The sequence below is a fragment of the Crocodylus porosus genome, unplaced genomic scaffold, assembly GCF_001723895.1.
Source record: "Crocodylus porosus isolate Cpor-Errol unplaced genomic scaffold, CroPor_comp1, whole genome shotgun sequence".
Classification (NCBI taxonomy): Eukaryota; Metazoa; Chordata; order Crocodylia; family Crocodylidae; genus Crocodylus; species Crocodylus porosus.
Genome location: NW_017728943.1, coordinates 22,440,286 through 22,461,477, shown reverse-complemented (window position 1 = coordinate 22,461,477; position 21,192 = coordinate 22,440,286). Strand labels below are relative to the sequence as shown.

General features: G+C 44.8%; 1 protein-coding gene across 1 annotated transcript in view; it reads right to left on the bottom strand.

Moving 5' to 3' along the window:
* Nucleotides 1-21,153, bottom strand: part of POLR1B (RNA polymerase I subunit B) — a 32,575-nt gene extending 11,422 nt beyond the window's left edge. Inside the window, exons 1-8 of the mRNA XM_019548977.1 lie at nt 20,959-21,153; nt 17,904-18,050; nt 15,400-15,532; nt 13,654-13,790; nt 7,889-8,112; nt 5,557-5,728; nt 1,979-2,150; nt 320-601 (exon numbers count right to left, since the gene is read on the bottom strand). Coding sequence (XP_019404522.1) covers nt 320-601; nt 1,979-2,150; nt 5,557-5,728; nt 7,889-8,112; nt 13,654-13,790; nt 15,400-15,532; nt 17,904-18,050; nt 20,959-21,048 — 1,357 coding nt within the window. The 5' untranslated portion in view covers nt 21,049-21,153. The remainder of the gene's footprint in view (nt 1-319; nt 602-1,978; nt 2,151-5,556; nt 5,729-7,888; nt 8,113-13,653; nt 13,791-15,399; nt 15,533-17,903; nt 18,051-20,958) is intronic.
* Nucleotides 21,154-21,192: the final 39 nt, after the last annotated feature.

The window sequence follows — 21,192 nt, the reverse complement described above, 5'->3', positions numbered from 1 at the left end:
TGACTTCCTGCCCTTTGGGCAGGGGGCTGGACTCGATGATCTCCCGAGGTCCCTTCCAGCCCTAATGTCTATGAAATCTATGAAATTCAGCAGCTGAAACACTATTTTTTGAAACACTTCCAAGTCTGTTAAGCTTGGAAATTATGTCAGTCCACACCCATGGGTTCAGATGTTACAGTGCTTTTCTTTCAATGCTATATAACAAAAGACATTTAAGATGCGTATTCCTGCAGAGACAGATTTGTGAGGTCTACAACAGAAGACTATGCATCTTTTCTTAAATAATAAATTCTCTTAGTGTTAATTCAATAAAACCTACCCAAAGAGCACAGCAAAGGTGGCAGGGACAGTGTAGAGGCTGACTGTGTCACTATTTCACAGACAGCTGTCATATGGTTCATCAGGCCGCAGGGCTCTCCATCAGGTGTGTGCACAGGGCACAGGAATCCCCAGGACTCTGGCAGCAGTTTGCGCACCGTGGTAGTTCTCATCTTGGCAAATGCAGCACCTCTATGTACGCAGCGGAAGTGGGAGAGGTAGCGAATAAAATTCAGTTTGTCTGCTACAACGCACAGACCTGAATCTTGTAGCAGGCCTAGACCTTTAAAAAGAAAGGAAAAAAAAAACAACAAAAAAAAACACACAAAAAATCCAGTTTTCATGTTCACTGATCCAGCTCTTGACGAGGTACGTCTATATAGTATAATTTCAACCATCAGCTTCACTGTGCTCATGGACAGAATACTAAAAGATTCAGAGAAGGGTCTTAGCTAAAAGGCATACCTACATTTGGGCTGTTTAGTGAACTGGAAAAAGGCTACAGAACATTTACACTATAGATCAGGACTGTCCAACTGGGAACCTGTGGCCCACAAAGGGGTTAGGCATGAGACCTGCAGGCTCTTGTTAGCTGAGGGCTCCAGGCTCTCTCTGCCTCTCCAGTTTTTGTTTCATGTCCCTGGATACAGTACAGCATAGCACAAATGGCTACAAGAAAAGGTGTCACTGCTCCATGCATGGGAGCAGGAGGGACAGGGCTGTCTGCCCTGCCAACATGACATCCAGAGGGAGCTGCAATCTGTATGCAGCAAGGAGGGCGGGAAGACAGGTGCTGGGGCATGTGCAGCCCTGTGGTGTGCAGTTCAGTGTCCTACAGACCACGTACGGCTTCTCGCTGGTCACAAGTTGGACAGCTCTGCCCTACGACATTAGATCAAATTCAGGTCAAACTGGTAACACTAAATCCCATCTATCTGTTCAGCAATATATCTGGAAAGAATGAATGATTTCCAAACTGACAATTTTCTTTTCAAAAAGATATGAACATTTGTTCCATTATTCATATTGAAGTTTTGCTTCATCTAGAAATTTTCTGGCCTCTAAAGCCTCACTCCAATTCTTATAAGACAAAACAGCATTTAATACTTGCTAGCTCAACACAGGCAGCATGGACTCAGTGAGCACTGAAATGAACCATCCATGTGAAGTACTGCTTCCAGGTAGCAGCTGACATACAATGTTCAGGCAGTACAAACAAAAAATAGTTAGCACCTTTACATCTTGTGATGGACAGTTTAAAAGCACTTAGTGCTGCTTCTTTTTAGCACAGTTATACTAAAGTTAATATTTTATTTATACATACATACAAACATACATACATACATACATAAAAAAAATAAAAATTTTACAGCTAGCACCCAAAAATTTAAAAAAAATATGACTGTAGCATATATACAATACAAAGTTTGAGGAAAAAAATAAATAGTCTTGTTAAAAACAAACAAACAAAAAAGCACCTTTCCTGTCATTCTGAACTTAATGAATTCAACTGATTTTGCAGGAACTTTCAGTTGAGAAGGTATGTAAAATAACATTTGTCAGAAAAGTCATTGTTTCCATCAGAATTTCTCTGTGGAGAGCTAAAACTGTACCACATTTCACTCTATTTCTGAAAAGATTTCCTTATCTTAAGATTTACCTGTTTTAGATCGTAGGTTACCAGTAGCAAGGAGATACTCAAATGGCCTTGTTACATCTATTCCCATACTGAATATCTTCATCAAATTTTCTGAATTTACAGTTACATTGGTCTTCTGAGCTCTCTTGTTTAAGGCAAATTTAATAGAAAGCAACCATGCTTCCATCCTCTCCTATGGAGCAAAAATAAAAGATGTAAAAATTAAGCTAAGAAAGTAAAAGTATGAAAACACCTCTGACATTTACAACCTAGAATGTGCAGACTAACACTGGAGAGAGCCTTCTTCATTGGCAGGAAAAAAAAAAAGTACTCCATCTTTGGAGGTGGAAAAATGATCCAATCTTTAATTTCTAGGATATCAGATGTCCTAAGTATGAGTGCCTTGCATTTGAAAGCTTGTCTAACTTTATTCCAACCATACAGCTGGTCTAATAAAAGGTATTGCTCACAAAAATCCTGGTGTTTAAGTATTTTCAGAAATTTCTCCTGGCACGTGCAAAGGTGAATGCCTACATCATCTCCTACAACTTACACCTCTTAGTCCACAACACCAAACACTCTAAAATAATCACAAATGCAATAGCCACTGTTGGTTTGTCTCATAACTAAACTGCTCTCTAAAAGGCTTTAGAAATCACCTTAAACATAATGAAGTAAAATAAAACCTAACCTTTTTTGTATCTTCAGTGAAACTACAGTTACCGTTAATATTTGTGCTGAAATGAGTGCCTAGAGCAGTGGTCCTTGCCCTTTTAGTTTCAAAGCTCCTAGACGCAAGGCACATCTTGTAAAATTCCAGTCTTAGTTTTCACTTATTTTTCAACTACAGAAAAATAATAGTGCAACTCTTCTGTCACAAAGAACTCAGAAAGACCACAATAGGTCATAATGTTTTTGACACCATGGATTCCTGTTTGAAATTTCTGGGTTTACCTAGTGCATCACATATAGGTGTTTGCAAGCTGAACAGTGCTAATAGTGTGAGGCCACTCATGGCACCCTTAAAAGGATCTCATGACACCCTGGTTGAAAATCACTGGCCTAGGTAGTGGAAACGAAGAGTAGAGCTCACATCTATACAGTGCAAGGCAGTGTTGTGTTATGGTGACCTGTGCTACCTCCTCAGCTTGAAGCAGTGGGACCTGCTGGAGGTCATTGTTGTTAGTGGGTCAACTACCTTTATTCTTAGTGGTGTTTATTGGTCCTTGTAGAGTGCCACATCAACACAGCTTTTACTACTTCTGGTTCAGGAAATTGAGCGTAGCAGAGAGGGTGGTGAGGGAAAGTACAGCCCTTTCAATAAGCACTGGCGGCTACACTTTGCCATCCTCAGCTGTTATAAGTATTGGGCAAATACACCTATAGCTTCCACTGCCTGCAAAAAAAAGTCACAGTACTGGCTTAAAGCATTTCAGCTCAGATATCACTGAACACACAGGACAAGAACAGCCAGCCTTACCTAGATTCAAGTAAGAACTTTGGTGCTGTTTGACCACAGGTTCTTAAAACAGACTCATGATGGCTACGCAATGCACCACTGTGACAGGCAGCAATTCAAAATGGTAAGGAGATTTAAGGAAATGATGATAAACAACTCTAAAATTAGACAGACTGCAAGATCCTTAAAAGCTGTCAGGCAATTTAAATATAGGGGTTGTTCCCAGAATGCTGTACAGTAAAAAAACAAGCTGAAATAAGAACAAAGTATTTAAGTCTTCCCTCTAGCTTCACTCCTAGTATATTCTTCAGACTTTTTTTTCACTAAGGAGAGTTATTTACTTGTAATTCTACTTCTTTAAAGACCTCCCCACACAAGCTGTTTACTCTTGGTTTCCTGGTCATCAGCCTGGACAGAACAGAACATCCTAAGCCAGGGGTGTCAAACTCATCCTGCTCCCCCACCCCAAGTCTGGATGGCAGGACTCCTTGCAGGCTAGATCCAGATATGGCAGCAGAAGGCCAAGTGGAGTTGTGTCAGTACAACCCTTGCTTGCCCTCCTGCTGCCAATATCCACACCCAACGGGGCCTCATAGCCACAGACTCTGAGGCAAGTCATCCCCGTCCTCCTCCTGGCATTCCCTGACTTTCCGAGCGCTCCACGGACTTGAGGGAACAGCTCAATAGACTGGATCTGGCCTGGAGACCACAGGGTTTGGCACCCCTGTCCTAAGCCATAGCCCCAGTGAACATCCTGTGCCACAGATGAAGCTCCCTAGTACTGCTTCTATTTATACAAGGCCCGTTTTCCCTCTACCATGCTGGAGAAAGGTGATCCCTGCGGACCAGCTCAATATGTATTCTTGTGGAGATTTCTAAGCCTTCCTGAGTACCTTAACAGGTTTTTAAGAAGCAAGTTTTGCCTCAATTCTGATGCTGTGAAACTCAATTCTGATACTTCCTGCACCCATTCCTGGTGTTTTGGTTTGTTTGAATCTTGACAGAAAGCACTGCACCAAGCAGAAAAATTCCCCTAGGCTCAGACACCAAGGTATCCCCTCGGTGCTTGCTCTGAGAACCCCATGATTGGGGCTCTGGTGCCCTGTTACCTGCTGTGGCATACTTTGCTGTGTTTTCCTGAAACCCTGATGCAAGTTCTCTCTCAAGCTGTGCTTGTTGGGTCAGCTTTGCAATACTCAGAAAGCTAAAGATCCTCTGGGGAATGGCCCCTCATAGTCCAAGCTTTCTTGAGGCTTTGAGATTCTTCCATGAAGATTTAGTGGACAAAGAAGTTTGCCTTCCTTTCTAGAGATGGTTTTGAAGGAAGATGGAAGTGAAGTCCTCTAGCTTCATTGCATGGACCCCAACAGACAGATGCTCCATGCTATGGTCATGTAGACAGTCTATACTTCAAGAGCCTCACGTGATGAATAAGTGTGAAATCTGCTAGAGAGATGTGTCTTAAGCATTTCAAGAGCCAAGCATATCTGCAGGCAGTCCTTGAGGTACCCATAAAAGACTCCTGTAAGCTTGGCACAAGGTGGTTCCGAAATAATGCAATAGTGAAGTTGGAGTTTAAGCGTGAACTGGCTTGAATGGAAAACTTCCAACATGTGCCAATCCAGGAAGCTGCATCAGCTTAGGGTTGGGCAGCTGATGGAGGGATGAGAATCCTGTGTTAGTATCATTAGGAGGATACTATTTGTCCACTTGTGTATGCGCGCGCACACATACACACACACGGTTCTTTAGGTAAACATGATATATTTTATTAGGCCAACTAAATATTTATTAGACCAAATAAATATTTAGTTGGTTTAATAAAAGATATCACATTTACCCAAGGAACCTTGTCTGCCTATGTCCTTAGACCAACATGGCTACAACCAACACCCTCCTCACACACACGCATTCATTCCACTTATGATGGAGGGAGAGATTTCTCCCTGTACATCAGTCCTTCACACAAGCATAATCAGTCCCATTTCAAATGGAGATAGAGCTTGGCACTCACCATAATATACCAGAGATTCATCTGCCTTTTCAGTCGCAGGAGGAAATCCACCATACCATAGAAATACACTCTGACTTCAACATGTTTATTGATCCTACCAATTCTCACACTCTCTTAAGGTCTTACCTTTAGGAACATGAGGTAAAGCTGTCCAGGTGTGATCACCTCCTGATTCATGAGGCTGTCTGGATTCTCCTCCATGCATTCTTCTTTAGCAAAAGCAAACAGCTTGCGGGTCATAAGACAAAGTAAATAGAACTTGTCAACTTTGGTTTTTAAGTGTATGCAGATGCATTGACTGCAGAACAGAAAAGAAAGGAATACTTGATTACATTTCTAACACAATCCATTTTCTAAGCTAAAACTAAAATAGCTGTCTATCAAATTCGAGGCATTAACTAAAAACCTAAACTGGTTGACAGTTTTCCACATAGTTACCAACTCAGTGGATTTGGTAACTTACCTCTGACTGCTAAGATGCACCATTCTCCAGGACAAAACTGAAGCACTTTAGCAGGGGAACCTGTACTGCTGCCATCAATTCCCCTACTCAGATAAAGAGGCTCTGGGTTTGTTAATTTTTAAACTCAGTTCACTGTTTATACGTACAAAACTAATGTTGCTATAGAGGCAAGGCTTTTCTGTGTTATCTTTTATTGGATCAACTGTATATTTGGGGAGAACTGCTGGACAAGTTTTCAGGCATGGCACATGCTCTCCCAGTTGGTCCAATAGAAGAAATCAAAAAACCCCTTGCTTCTCAGATTCTTCCTGGACCATCATGGCTACAACAACACTACAAACCCTACTGTAGCCATGGACTAATGAGTCAGGTCCACACAATACCTGAATTTTGTACATGGACCTCATACAACTTGTGGTGTGATTTACAGGGTTGCACTGATAGAGATTTTTTGGGCCAATACCGATGGCCGATTTTTAACAAGTCATATCAGGCAATATCGATCCGATTGCCAATATGTGGCCTGGCAGCATGGAGGCTGGTAAATCCATTGTGGGGGAAGGAAGGGCTTAGAGCAGGGCAAGGCCCCCCACAGTGAGGGAGGGACTGGGGCAGGGATAGGCGCTGGGGCTGAGGCAGGCACTGCCCAGCCAGGACAAGGTGGGGTGTGGGACAGAGCCACGGCCTGTACTGGGGGCAGAGAGTAGGAAGCAGCTCCCGCCGCTGCACACCCCCTGGGAGGGCACGGGGGCCCGTGCCCCTGGATCTGTGCATGGGGCGAGGGCAGACTGCTGCTGTGGGCCAGAGGCACCCAGCAGGGAGGCTGAAACAGGCTGTGCTCATGGTGGGTGGTGGCGGTGCTGGGAGAGGGGCAACAGTGAATTTTGGGGTGGCTGCAACCCCCTGCCCCCATAGCTCCCCCCCTAGCACAACTGCTGCCCACCCTGAGTGCAGCCCCAACCCTCGCTGAGAAAACCTGGGCACTGCCCCTGACCCCAGCCCAGTGGCAGCCTGCCCAGTGCACAGATCTGGGTGGCACACGCCCTTGTGCCCTCCTGGGGTGTGTTCAGTGGTGGGAGTTGCTCACCCAGATGAGCCACAGCTGTCCCATGCCCCGTCCTGCCCCGGCCCCACTCCCTCCCTCACCATAGGGTCCTCAGTCTGCCCTCCCTCATGCCCCTTTTTCCCCCCCTCGTCCCTTTCCCCACAACTGACTTACCAGCCATATGCTGCTCTCCACACTGCCAGGCGGTGCTCCTGGTCACCTGCATGCTACGCTGTTGCTGCACACAGGCAGGAAGCATTTAAAACTGGGGACATTATTGGCCACATCAGCCAAAAAAAGCCAACTACTGATGATGTTAATTTTTCTTTTATCAGTGCCAATATGATATGGCACTGATGTATTGGTGCACCTCTAGTTATTTATTTAGACACACCATTAACTCTATCCACAAATAAATGGTAAATACAAGAACACACCCATACACACACTCTGGAACTGCTACTGCTAAGCAACATTAAATCTAACCTCCTCCGCTATCAGACTGCTCCAAATGTTGGTTTTCAATACTGTTTCATGTGGACCTAAAAGAATAGCATTCCTAGTTTGCCAGAGCAGCATCTAAAACATTTACTTTCCCAAAAGCAAGTACTATGATCTCTAGCAACTATTGACCTTTTATAGCCGTAGCATTTATAGGACTGGTATGCACACAGTTTCCATTGTATGGTGCTCTATACTTAAGCCTGTATGGATTTTTATAACCAAATTGGTCATAGCCAAACATTTGCAAGGAAATTCTTTTGAAAAGTTATAATGCCCAAACTGAGAAAGACAGGGACTCCAATCAGGCACTTTGTGCCTTCGCTTTCATGTGCACAAAGATAGAGCTAGCCTCAGAAATCATGCCCACGTGTTGTGGATACTTCTGTTGTAATTAGTCCTTTCTGTAGCTCAATCATTCAGTGAAATGCTCCTGCATGAATACATACCTCAAAAGAAATTCTGCAGCCTGTTCATTTGAATACCACTCAGGAAGGTTAAGTTTTACTCTGAAGCATTTCCCCAGATAGCTGAGGACCTGTTTCTGTGTGATACAGCCTTCTTCCATCACCATTCTCAGCATCTGAGAAATGCAGCTCTCATAGAAGGAGTTGCCTTCTCGACCTTTAATCAGCTCCTGAAAAATCTGGAAATCTGAGAAACCAACTAATGCCTGGAAGAGAGAAAGGAAAAAGATTAAAAAGTGTAGCAAACTGCTAGGTCAAAATGATTAGATTATTGTGACTACTTAGGTCTATGACAGCATATCTGGATGCACAGTCTTTTGAACTTAAATTACTTTTCCACCAGGATAATCAGATCTTTGGATTTTTAATAAAAGAAAATACTTGCTAAGTTTCTTGAAGGGTCTGGTCTTGCCTAATCACTGATGGTTAAGCAATCAGTTAGTGTGTACATCTGCTCAGCTCCCAACCTCTCCCCTCCTCCTTCCAAATCATCACTGGGGAACACACAATTCTCCCAGAAAACAGCCCAGCAGTGCATGTAAAATCTGAGACAGCCAAACAGGAAGGTTTTAAGGACAGCCAGATCCTACAGCCCCCAAGAGCCCTTTCATAAGGGTGGTGAGCAATCAGGGTATCACTGTTACACTTGTTGGAATTTCCAAATAGAACATTTAGATATTAATCCCTATAGGGCAAAGCTTGTCAATGATCTTTGCATTCCATGTAATACTGAACATCTTTAGATTTTCTCTTTTTTAAAGATGGGACACATTTATGCATCCACTTTCCACTTTGAAAATTATTTACTTGGGAAGAGCTGGCAAAAACAGCATTTAGGTTTTATTTATTTATTTTTAAAAGTAAAAATCTGTTCTTATACTCAATTTTCAACAGACCTGATTAGAATGAATGATAGACTACAAACATTCTGCCAATATTGTCCTTAATTTTTTCTGCACAACCTTTCAGTTTGTTTTAAAAAAATACATTTATAAGGACAAAGTTCTAGCTTTACTTCAATGTCAGAGTTTACCAACAACCCTCCTTCTCTCCTAACAGGCAAAAGGGATGTAAATCTTACGCAAACTCTTAGTCACAGAGTCATAGAGAAGTTAGGCTGTAAAGAATCTCCAGAGGTCATCTAATCCAACCCCCTGTCTGAGGCAGGATCACCTCTATCCAAACAATCCCATACAACCATAATTTAAAGTCTACATAAGACTACCTTCAACCCTGACACAACATAACACTCTCACCTGCACAGGTAAAGCAGGGGAACCACAGCAGCTATTGTCCTGCTTCTATAAAATGTTGTCAATATACACTCGAGAGCCTGGGCAGAGGGCCAAGCTTTCCACTGCAGAGGAAAGCAAAAACTCCCACAGTCCATACCAATCTGACTGGGGTAAAATTCCTTCCTGACCCCAAATATGGCAATTGGTCTAACCCCGAGCAAAGGGGCAACAGGCTCTAGCCCGGAACCTCCAGCTTTGCTCCTAGCAGGAGAATCAGCACACCCCAGTTGAAGTTCCCAGCCTTAGCTGTAGCCAACAGCTCTGGGGAGGCTTAAAATCACCCTGACACAGCAGAAAAGCAGGGGTTGGGGGAGGATACCCATGGTAGAAAATAGGAATAGCTACACCTAGGTTGTCCCTGACCAGTGGCTATCCAACCTCTTCTTCAATATCCCCAATGATGAAGAATCTACAACTTCCCTACACTGCCTTACTATTCTGGATATCCAAATCTAAATTCTTTGCTGCAACTTCAAGACATTGGCTCATGTCCTCTCTGCGGCAAGAGAAAAAACGTGTTTTCTCTTTTTATGGCAGCCCTTCAAGTATTTGAAGGCAGCTATCACATCCCCTCTAACTTGCCTTTTCCACATGCTTAGCTCCTTCAGCCTCTCCTCACGACTCGCCTTCCAAACCCTTGATCATCTTTGCTGCCCACCCCTAGACCCCCTCTAACTTCTTCACATCCTTTTGAAAAGGTGGAACCAAGAACTGTACACAGCACTCCAGATGAGGCCTAACCAGTGCTGAGTAGAGAGGCACTATTACCTCATGCAGCCAGGTGTCACCCATTTTATATTTATGTTTTTGATTATTCCTTCTGAGGTGTAGGATCTTACAATTGTCTGCATTGAACTTCATCCTGCTGGCTCTAGTCCAGCTTTCCAATCTGTCAAAATTCTTCTAAATTGTGCTCACATCCTCCAACACGTTCCCAATGCTTTGCAGTTTTGTTTTGTCTCCAAACTTGCTCAAGAAACTTTCTATACCAGTATCCAAATCATAAAACAAAAATACTATGAGCAGCACTGGGCCAAGGCCAGACCCCTGTATTCAAAATCTCCTGCCATTCTGACATGGACCCATTACTAATAACCCTTTGCTTGTGAATATTGAGCTAGTTATCTATCCACCTTGTAGCAGTTTTATCTAGTTCATATTTCTCCAAATTCTTTATGAGAAGGTCATGTAGGACCTTGTTAAAAGCTTTACTGAACTCCAGATACACTATATTAACAAGATCCCCTACATCCACTTAACTAGTTACTTTGTCAAAGAAGGAGATGAGGTTTGACATGATTTGTTTTTTCATAAATCCATGCTAGCTGCTTGCAATCCCTCTTCCAGATGCTTGCTGGCCTTAGGATATGTTCCAGTAACTTTCCTAACCAATCTGTAGTTCCCTAGGTCCTCCATCTTGCCTTTTTTAAAGAGAGGCACTATGCTGGCTCTTTTCCAGACCTCTGGTACTTGGCCCATCTCCCACAGCTTCTTTGGTTCTTCTTTTCTGGCCCACATACTTATAGAACCTCTTCTTGTGGTCCTTAACCTCCTTTGCCAAGTGCAGCTCATTCTTTATCTTTGCCCTTCTGATTCTGTTGCTGCAGATTCTTGCTATTTCCTAGTGTGCATCCTTGGTGACTTGACCATTTTTCCATCGCCCTTTTGTACTTGAGGCATTTTAGAAGCTCCTTGCACAGCCACATTGGTCTCTTGTCATTCTTCTTGTGCTTCCATCGTGTCAGGACAGTTTCTTGTTAGACTTCCAAATACTGTGTGCTTTAGAAGTTCCCAGGCACCATTATCTTTCAATCTATCCTCCTATGATACCATGCCTATTAGCTCCTTGAGTGGGCAAAAACTGCCTTTTTTAAATTTAGCATCCTAATTTAGCTGACCTCATCCTTTCCCAGTCTCAGGATCTGGAATTCTAGCACACTGTGATTGCTTCCTCTTAAGTTACCCATCACTTTCACATCCTCCACCAGTTTTTTCCTGTTGGTCAGAACAAGATCCAACTTAGTTGATCCCCTAGTAGTGTCCTCCACTTTCTGGAAGAGAAAGTTGTGTTCCACACCAGTTAGGAACTGGCATGACATTTTATGGAAAATCAAAGTCTCCCATTAGTACTATCCCATCATTTTTGGATAGATTTGTAGAGGTGAATGAAGCTCTTGAATAGTGCTTCATCCCCCTCTTCTTCCTGATCAAGTGGCCTGTAATGAATCCCCACCATTATATCAGTGCCATGTCTTTCACCTTTTATCTTCACCCAAGTGCCTTCTGCGTTTGCTGTCTTCCTTCTCCTGAACCAGAGAACAAGTGTATATGTTTTTTACATACAAGTCAACAACACCACCTTTTCATGTCCACATTCCAGTCATAAGACCTGTTCCACCAGGTCTCAGCGATGCCCATCAGGTTAGTTTCTTTCACAGCTATAGCTTCCAACTTATCTTGTTTATTTCCCATACTTCTTGTATTTGTATACATGTATCAGATGTATTTTGCATTTTGACATTCTTGCTTCTTTTTTTGTGCCACTTGCTGCAGTCTTGTATTTCTCTGGCTCTCTCAGAATTGAGTTGCTTCTTTGAGTTTTTTCCCCTCTGGACCACATGTGCCGATGCTGGAGGGTCTTGATCACCAACCCCCATGAAACCTAAGTTAAAGCCCCCCTTACTAGATTGGCCAGACAACACTCAAAGATACTCTTCCGCATTCTTGTCAGATGGATCCCATCTCCTGATAGCAGCCTTCTTCCCAAGATACCATCATCTTAGCCACATGTTCACTTCCAGGATATGACAGTGTCTGGACCCCTGCCTTCCATGGGAAGGATCGATGAGAACACCACTTGTTCTCCAAGCTCCTTAAATCTTCCTGCCAAGAGCATCACAGTCACCTCTGATATGGTGTAATTTTTGGTAGTACTGTTGATACCTATGTGGACAAGAAGGAAGGGGTAGTGGTCCAAAGGATGGCTGAGCTTTGGCAGACTCTGACGTCCTGAATCTGAGCTCCAGGCAGGCAGCACACCTCCCTGGCTTCCAAACCTGGATGATAAATTGATGTCTCTGTCCCCTGCAGAAGGCAGTCATCAACCCCACCATTCTTCTCTTCCTTCTTGGTGCAGTGGTCCTAATGCCCCTGTCCTTGAGGCCTTTCACTTTCTGCTCTCTAGGCTGCTGTTTACTCTGGCTCACGCCTGCAGATGTCCTCTTCTCTGCCTCTTCCTTAGCAGTTTCCCTGCAGAGTGCCTGAAAGTGGTTGCTGACTTCAGTCTGTTCCTCTTCAATTCTGGGGGCCCTCCCTCTTCGAGCAGTTACATGCTGTCACTTCTCCTCATTTCCCTTTGGCCCCTCCAGTACCAGCCTCTTGTAACTTTTGTCCAAGTAATCTTCCTGGTCCTGGATCCACTGCAGTATGCCTACCTGTGAATCTTCTTCTCCAGGGCAGACACCTGCTTACACTTGGTGCAGATCAAGTACTCCTGACTGTCTGGAAGGAACACAAATATAGCACATCTTACACAGGTCACAACAGCTGACCCAGACTCCATTTATGCTTCCTTTGCTCTTTGGAGCACACCTATATGGTAAGCTTTAAAAAGAGGGGAAAAGGGGAGGAAGAAGAGGAAAAAAAAGAGAGAGACACCACAAGAACCTGCACACCAAGCAACCATACCAGGGTCCTTGCTCATGCTCCTACCCACCCGCATGCAATCTCATCCTCCCTCCTAAGGTGACCTCCCTAGGCAAACTCCTTCTCTATTTGCGGCTCCTACAGTTTCCTAGGGGCTGCCTTTTTATCAGGATGCCTATCTTAGCTCCACCCCTCAATTACCTAAACCAGTCCCACCCAGAGCCAGCCCTATCACTCTAGAAAAGAAAGAAGAAAAGAAAAACGAAGATTAAAAAAGAAAGCAAATCACACACCACAGGAGGTAAGGGGACCCCCAACACACACACCAGGCACTAGGTAAACACTTTAGCAGCAATCAGCCACTCCAAGCTACTAGCACTGAGAAAAGCCTCTTCAAGGCAGTCTTACACCTGATCTCCTTATACCAGTCACTGCTTTGGTTGCTGCTCAACCCTCTCTTCCCATCAGTGCTGCCTTTTATAAGGCTACCTAGCTTCGCTCCACCCTTCAGTTACCTAAAACAGACCTACCCAGAGCAAGACCTGTCACTCACTCACTCACCCCAAAAGGGGGAAGAAAAGAAAAGAAATGTGCACATACTGCATCTAAATGTTATACTACCTACACAGACAGGTTGTTTTAGACTGCAGTCCTTACTAATCAACGACGGCAAGTGCAACTCAATGGATATTTTACATGGAACTAATTACTAAACCATTTTTCCAAGCAATGATAATACTACTATAGTTTATGTAGTAAAACTACCTCTTTGTTCACTGCAGAACATACAAACAGACTGATATTTACCTTCAGAGCAAATCCCAAAGGTAAGAAGAACAGCTCTTTCTGAAAAATGAAGTTCAGCATGACCGTACCATTTTCTAGATAGTGAAGGTTCATATTTATTGCAGTGTGCTCGTCTCTGACACAATGCATAGATATACCTGGCAAAATGAACACAAAGTCCAGTGTAAACTAGTCAGAAAAAGAGAAGCATGGGTAAGGCAAATAGATTTACAACTGCCCTTTTCAATACTGCCCTTAAATTGCACTGGATAGCATTTAGGTTTTCTTGGATAGCGCATTTTATGCCTCCAAAATCGTAAGTGCTTTCTACTGAGACAGTGCTTTTCGCTTGCAGGTCATCAGGTGAAACACAAACCAAGTTTTAGAGGGTCATTGCTATTCACTGAATTTTCAGTATCCCATTTGAAATGAATTTTCAGTTTTAAGAAAATCTTGCTGGCAGCTTGAGAAGATATTATAAAGACAAATTCATTGACAGTACATCTAGTAACTGCTATGAAACAAACAGCTGGAGATGTTTCCTGTAGCATATCTAAGCCAATGATAGGGAATGCCAGGGAGGGTAATAAATAGGGGGTAAATTACTTTAGAACTACTTAGTTCAATGGTGTTCTTCTAAAGTAGTGATCAATAACCTTTTCAGGCAGGTGTGCCACAAATTAAACTTTGTACCTTCCCAGCCCCATCTGCCACTGTGTATCCTGCTTCCTTCTTGATCTGCTGCATACTACACAGAGGCTGTCCATGACACTTGAGATGCATGTACCATAGGTTGGCCATCCCTGCTCTAAAGAATCAATTTTTCCCACTGTCTGACAGACCTGTTTGTTGCCTAGAGACCCTGGGCCAATGCTCACAAGGAAACACTATAAGCCTCCCTTAGAGAAGAAGGCCACTAGGTAGGCAACAACTGAATGCTTGGGACAATTATAGACTTAGCAGGGACAGGAATGATGACTGGAGGTTTAAAACTAGTGTGTCAAGGGGTGACGCCAAGCAGACCCCACTGGACAGTGCCCCCTGGTCCTCAAATGAGTCCAAGGAGTCAGCAGACACTGCATGTCAGATAGGCTTATTTGTTGCCTCACAGGATCGTGGTCCTAGGCCCAGCAGGTAAACTATTAGCCTGGCTTAAAAGGGGAGGCAACTGAGAAGGCAACGAGTGGTTCCTTGGGACAAATGATAAAAAAAGCAGGGACAAGAGTGAGGCTCAAAGGTTAATAACTAGTGTGCCAAGAGCTGACACCAGGCAGAGCATACCAGACAGTGCCCCCACTGGTCCTCACTAGTCCAAAGGAGCCAGTGGACACTGCCCATCAGACACAGGATACCAGGCAAGATGAAAAACTGATCTGACTCAGTATGGCATTTATGTTCGTGGATGTCAAGGATTAAGAAAGATAGGGTCCAGATTCTTTGTTGCCTTCTACCTGCTTTAGGGAGACATTTTGGGTAGCCCCACTGATCCCATTGATACAATTTAAGGAATTTAAAGTTAGGCATGTGCTTAAATACTTTGCCAAATGGGGGCTGGTCCCTGCTATAGTCACAGTGACTAAATTATCCATCACCAGATAGAACACACTGTTTGGGCTAAGTGAGGAAAGCATGAACTATAGTCCCTGAACTGTCACATTTCTAAGTAAGACAGTCTTCAGAGCAGGGGCTATTTGCATCTTTGAGATCATATTAGGCATTTCTTTGTTCTCTGTAAAAATATAATGCATAGCAAATCAATATACTTACCATACTGTGTATAACCAGGGCCTCTGCTCTTCCATTTGGGCCTTACCATTGCAATAGGAAAGTTTCGCCTAGGCACAATCAGCAGTCTAATAACTTTTTCTATACCATTTATTATAAAATAGCCTCCCATCTCCTGGCAAAAGAAAGAAAGTGTGTTTAAAATTAATACAATAATATTAGCGTTGCACCAATAAAGATTTTCTTGGCCGATACCAATAGCCAGCAATTAACCAACTATATCAGCTAATGCCAATCCAATAACTGCTATTTAGTAATAATGCAAGGCATTTTAAACTACTGACATAAATAAATCTTTTTTTGTTTGTTTTGTATTTAACACACACACACCTCCTGCCTGCTCTGACCCTCAATGAGGAAAGCAATGACGACCTTATTCCCATGGTTCCTATCCGCACCCCTGCTCCCTACGCAGCCCGTGCTGCTGTCCCAGGCAGATGGGGCGGACCCTCATATGGACAGCAGTGTCAGGCATGTTCAGAGGCCCAGGGCACACTGCTGCCTCAGTGCTGGCAGGCCCCACACACCTGAGCTCCTGTGGCTGCTGGGGAGAAGCTGTATTTGCAAAAGTGCCTGGTGGACCAGAATATCCCTTGTATGGCACTGTATCTCACCCATATGGAGCCCAATGTTTTTGTGGCAGCCTCACGATTCAGGCTCTTGTTGCACACAGCACTGTCATGGCAGAATGGCTACAGCAGCAAGACCCAGTAACAGTTCCCCAGTTGCTGAATGTGGCACTCTGTGACCACTCCCCGGTCCCCCCTTCCCACTGCTTGCTGGGACCTGTAGTCTGCTGTGGGCTTGGGCTGGTGGCAGGGTGCAGGGATCAGACTATGCTCACCAGGCTGCTCCAGGCATGGAGCTAAATTATTGGCTACAGCAAGCAAAAAAGCCAGTAGCTAATAATATAAATTTCTCCTTTTATTGGTGCCAGTCTGATAGGCAACTGATATATTGGTGGACCTCTAAACAATATTTAAAAAACTGACTCCACAAACCAATTATACATAAAACAGAAGCAAAGTGCGACAAAATAATAATTCTGGATTGATGAGGTTATACTGTACTACAAGCATAGTTTCATAGTTGGTAAGGTCAGAAAGGACCCGAGTAGATCATCTAGTCCAACCCTCTACCATGGCAGGAAAAAGTACTAGGGTCAAACAACCCCAGCAAGGTGTACATCTAGCCTTGTCTTAAAGACCCCCACGGTAGGAGTCAGCACCACTTCTCTTGGAAGTTGGTTCCAGACCCTAGCCGCCCTGACTGTGAAGTAGCGTCTCCTGATATCTAGCCTAACTCTACTCTCTGCCAGCTTGTGACTGTTATTCCTGGTCACTCCTGGCAGTGCCTGGGGGAACAGGGACGTCCCCAGTGCCTGCTGGTCCCCCAACTAGTTTGTAACAGGCCACAAGATCCCCCCTCAACTTTCTCTTCTGGAGGCTGAACAGGTTCAGGTCCCGTAGCCTCTCCCCGTAGGGCCTGACCTGCTGCCCCCTGATCATGAGAGTGGCCCTCCTCTGGACCCTCTCCATGCTGTCGACATCCCTCTTGAAGTGCGGCACCTAGAACTGGACCAGTGCCACATAGAGGGGGAGTATCACCTCCTTGGACCCGCTCGAGATGCATCTGTGGATGCATGACAAGGTGCGGTTGGCCTCCCTGACTGCATCCCCACACTGCCGGCCCATGTTCATCTTGGCATCAATGATGACTCCAAGATCCTTTTCCACCTCTGTACTGACAAGAAGGGAGTTCCCCAACCTGTAGGTATGGTGCTGGTTGTTCCTCCCCAGGTGCATCACTTTCCACTTGTTGGTGTTAATAAGCATCACGTTATTATTTTAAATAAATGATTGTAATGAGTAATTCTGTAGCCATATATTCTATCTATTACTAGACAGAGCAGAAGAAAAACAGTAAGCACAAAAAGGGAACCAACCCCTCAAAGTAATGCAAAAGTAATAACAACAGATAAGTCACCTTCACTAACCCTTATTCTCCAAATCTTTGCTTGCCCAGAGCCTCACTGTAAGAATGACCCTCAGCCACGAGGCATGAGTGTACATGGCAACTAGAGATGAAGTGCATGCTCCTGAGGTCTACACTAACAGTGCAGACAAAAGGACACAAGCTGTCCTGTGTTTCCAGAAAGGGAGGAACAATGTCTTGTCAAGGCTGCTGCACACTAAGCTAGTAAAATTTCACATCGACAGTGGGTTTTGCTTGCCTCAACCTGTGATTTTGCCTTACTGAGATGAGGACTGTATGTGCTCTGAAGGTCAAGTGACCTGAAGCAGTTCTGAAGCCAGGATTTGATTCTGTTAGGGAAAAGATGGAATTTTTACCACTAGCATATTCTCATAAAGTGTGCCAGATCACTTCTACAAAGATGAGCTGAAATCCTTTAAGCCAACTCAAAACTAATTCCCTTTAAAAACTGCTTATAGACATTTTTTCCAGACTCATCAAAATCCACTTACCTCTTCTTCCTCGTGATGTTCAATCAAGGCTCTGGGAGGAAGATTATACAAATTGCAAAGTTTAGACTTCACCATAATTGGAACATATCCCAGAGGCTGCTTAATAATCCCTTTTGGAATGCCATTCACTGACCAGCTGATGTCAGCCTAAGAAGAAATGCAGCAAATTATTAATAGAGTAAAAACACAAACATGTCAGAACAAAGCAACAGTGCACACTCTTGAGAGGACCAGCTGGGAGCACACACTGCACATTCAGTATAGAAACAATGAGCAAAGTTACATTTCTCACAAAGAAACACTATGCTAGCTATAACACCTTATACAAACTACAGAGCCTGATGTGCACACAACATGTATTACTGCAGGGGAATGGAACAGCTGGATATTTTTTGGAAACATTGTAAGAACATCCTATTTGGGCAAGCATTCACCAAGCAAAACTAGGATGTAATGTTGTGCTGAACAGTCTCTTATCTTGATTTTCTAGTTCTCTTCTGAGCTGTTTTGGCCCTGTTGTTGCTTTCTTGTTTTTAAATTATTCTGTCTTCTTACTGTAAGCTGCCCCAAGTCTTTGCTGGGAAGGGCACACTAAAATTAACAGCTGTAAGAATTAAAGTTGAAATATGGGTATTGATCTGCCAACATGTTTTTACTCTGGCAGGGTGCGCACCAACAAACTTCATACAGCCTGAGTGTTGCTTACAGTTATGGTAGACTGTACCCTGTTGTATAACACTTCACAATAGTTGCACAAACAACAACAAAAAAAACTATTTGTTCTTAATACCAGAGAGACTGGTGTACTGCTGCTGTGGTCAAGAAATTACTAATATCACAACCAAGAGGAACAAATAACAGGCCAATAAAGTGGAAACAACGTGAAACTCCAGTTAGGCAAAGAGATGTGCAAGTTTTTAGGGAAGAAAAATTATGCATCTGGGAAACTCTATAAACTACAACTACTTTATGCTACAAGAGAGACAAACAGATTAAGAAGTGATCCGACTAGAATGTAGGATGCATGGGATGATGGTATAAATTTAATGCAGTTAGGCAAGGGAAAAAAAGAAAAGAAAAAGAGCTTTCCTGCATTCTGCTGACAACAGATACCACTAGTCAAAAATACAACAACATGTATTTAATGTTCAATCTCCTTAAATAAAAAGTTGGTTACAAAGAAAATATCTCATATGCTGTTAGAAAGATGGAGAGCCTCCTCATTTTTTCATGAAATGCTCTGCACACCTGTTTATAAAATACGCATAAATGGTACAATTTATGCATACAAATGATCACTGATCCCACCAGGTATAGAAGGGCCAAGACTATTGGAAAACCAGGAAGGTCAGCCTTCCAGTACCACAAGGCAGAAGTCCTAACTTTGTAATTCTGTAAGAGAAAGATCTTCTCATGGATGTACCTCCTCTATACCTCACCTTTATCCCAGAGTGAACCAGAAAAGAGCCTGAAAATGCCTGGCCTAAGGCATGTTTTTGAGCTAATGATTTAGGGCAGTGGTTCTCAACCTTTTTTGTACTGGGACCCATTTGCCAAGATGGATGGCTTGTCCAGACCCATACCACCCTTGCCCTTCCGGTGCCTGACCTATAGTCCCTTGCCCACCTGGCCCAGCTAGTGCCCCTCACACCCAAGCCACAGCCCCCTGTCCCCCCAGGCCATGCTGCTGCCCTTCACTCCCCTCCCAATCTGCAGTCCCCTGCCCCACCAGCCCTGCCTGAGGGGGTCCCCAGCTACCCCCATCCCGCCTGGGCCAGAGTGTGAGCAGCAAGTGCAGGCTCCTGCGTGTATGGGCATTAGCCCTGTGCTGCTGGCCCAGCCACACAGCTTCCTGCTGTGAAGGAGCGTCCCTGCCTCCTCCTCCCACTGAAGGGCCAGGTGCCTTCTTCCCCCACTCCCCGTGCCCTGCTGCAGTGCTGTCCCCAGTGCCAGCAGGCAAACACACACCCACAGACATACATGCCTACCCCCCCCCAGCCTTCCCTCCCCAACTTTCCAGACAGTCCCCTGGACTTCCATCCCTTGCTTCCCATACATTTACCTGCATCCAGCAGCTGGGGCTGCTCCCACAACCCTGCCTTGCTGTATGCCAGCCATGTGCATCCACATGCACAGATCCAAATGCACCCAACTGCCTCCAACTGTCCCAAGCAGCTGCTTGTAGGCTGGAACACTGCCAGCTTGCAAGGGGAAACCTGTGCTTTTGCAGGTTTTTTCTGAGACTTCCTCACATTTTCAGATATTCTTGCGACCCACTTTTGGGTTGCAACCCACCAGCTGAGAAACACTGATTTAGGGAACACTGGACCATAAACACCTAAAGCATCACTTTGTTCATACTAATTCAAGTAGTAATACAGAATCTACTAGACCAGTGGTCTCTGAACTTTTTAAGTTGGAGATTACCTTTGGTGTTTAAAAACAACCCAAGATCTACCCTGTGCCACTGCCACCCCTCCTCTCCTCCTGGCCCAGCAGGTAAGTCTGTGGGGAGGGAAGGTGGTGGGCCAGATCAAGGCAGAGGGAGAAAAAATGATTTGGGGGCATGCCTTCCCAGCAGGCAAGTCCCACCTGGCCAGGGCCTCACTCAACTTACTCCTACTCCTGCCTCTGTGGCACTGTCCCTCACAGCGCAGGCCTTGATCTAGCCCTGCCCCTTCCCTCCTACAGGGACTGACCTGCTGGGCTGGGGTGTGGGGGTGCATGCACACAGGCACTCAGCCCCCCACCCCAGCCTCTGACTGACTGCAAGAGGCTCCAAGATCTACAGGTGGATCAAGATCCACTGGCTGGTGACTACAGTACCAGACTGTGGAGCAGCATGGTTTTTAACCCTTAAAAGTACTATCTAAAATAATGGGGGGGGCAACCTTTTTGGGCAGGTGTTCCACAAAATAGCCTTGCACCTCCCTGAACACCACTCTGATTCCCCCTCCCTCGACCTGCTGCTCTGCTTTCTGCTCCTTGCCCTGCCCGCCGCTCCAAGCCCCTTCCCCAGCCTGGTGCGCGCCACGTGGTGCAGGCGGGCACTTACAGTCAGCTTGCCGCGGTAGGTGCTCCGGCGCCCCCTGCACTCGGCCGGGTACACCTTCAGCTCCTTGCAGATGCTGGTCTTGGGCACCATGGGGGGGCTGATGACGGCACTCACGATGGCCAGCGTGATGCGCTCCTCCTTGAAGGCGAACTCCAGCGGCGGGATGGCCTGCGCCGGGGACACAACATGCGCGCTGCACAGCCCGGTCGAGCCCGCCGAGGGGCCCCGCGCCGC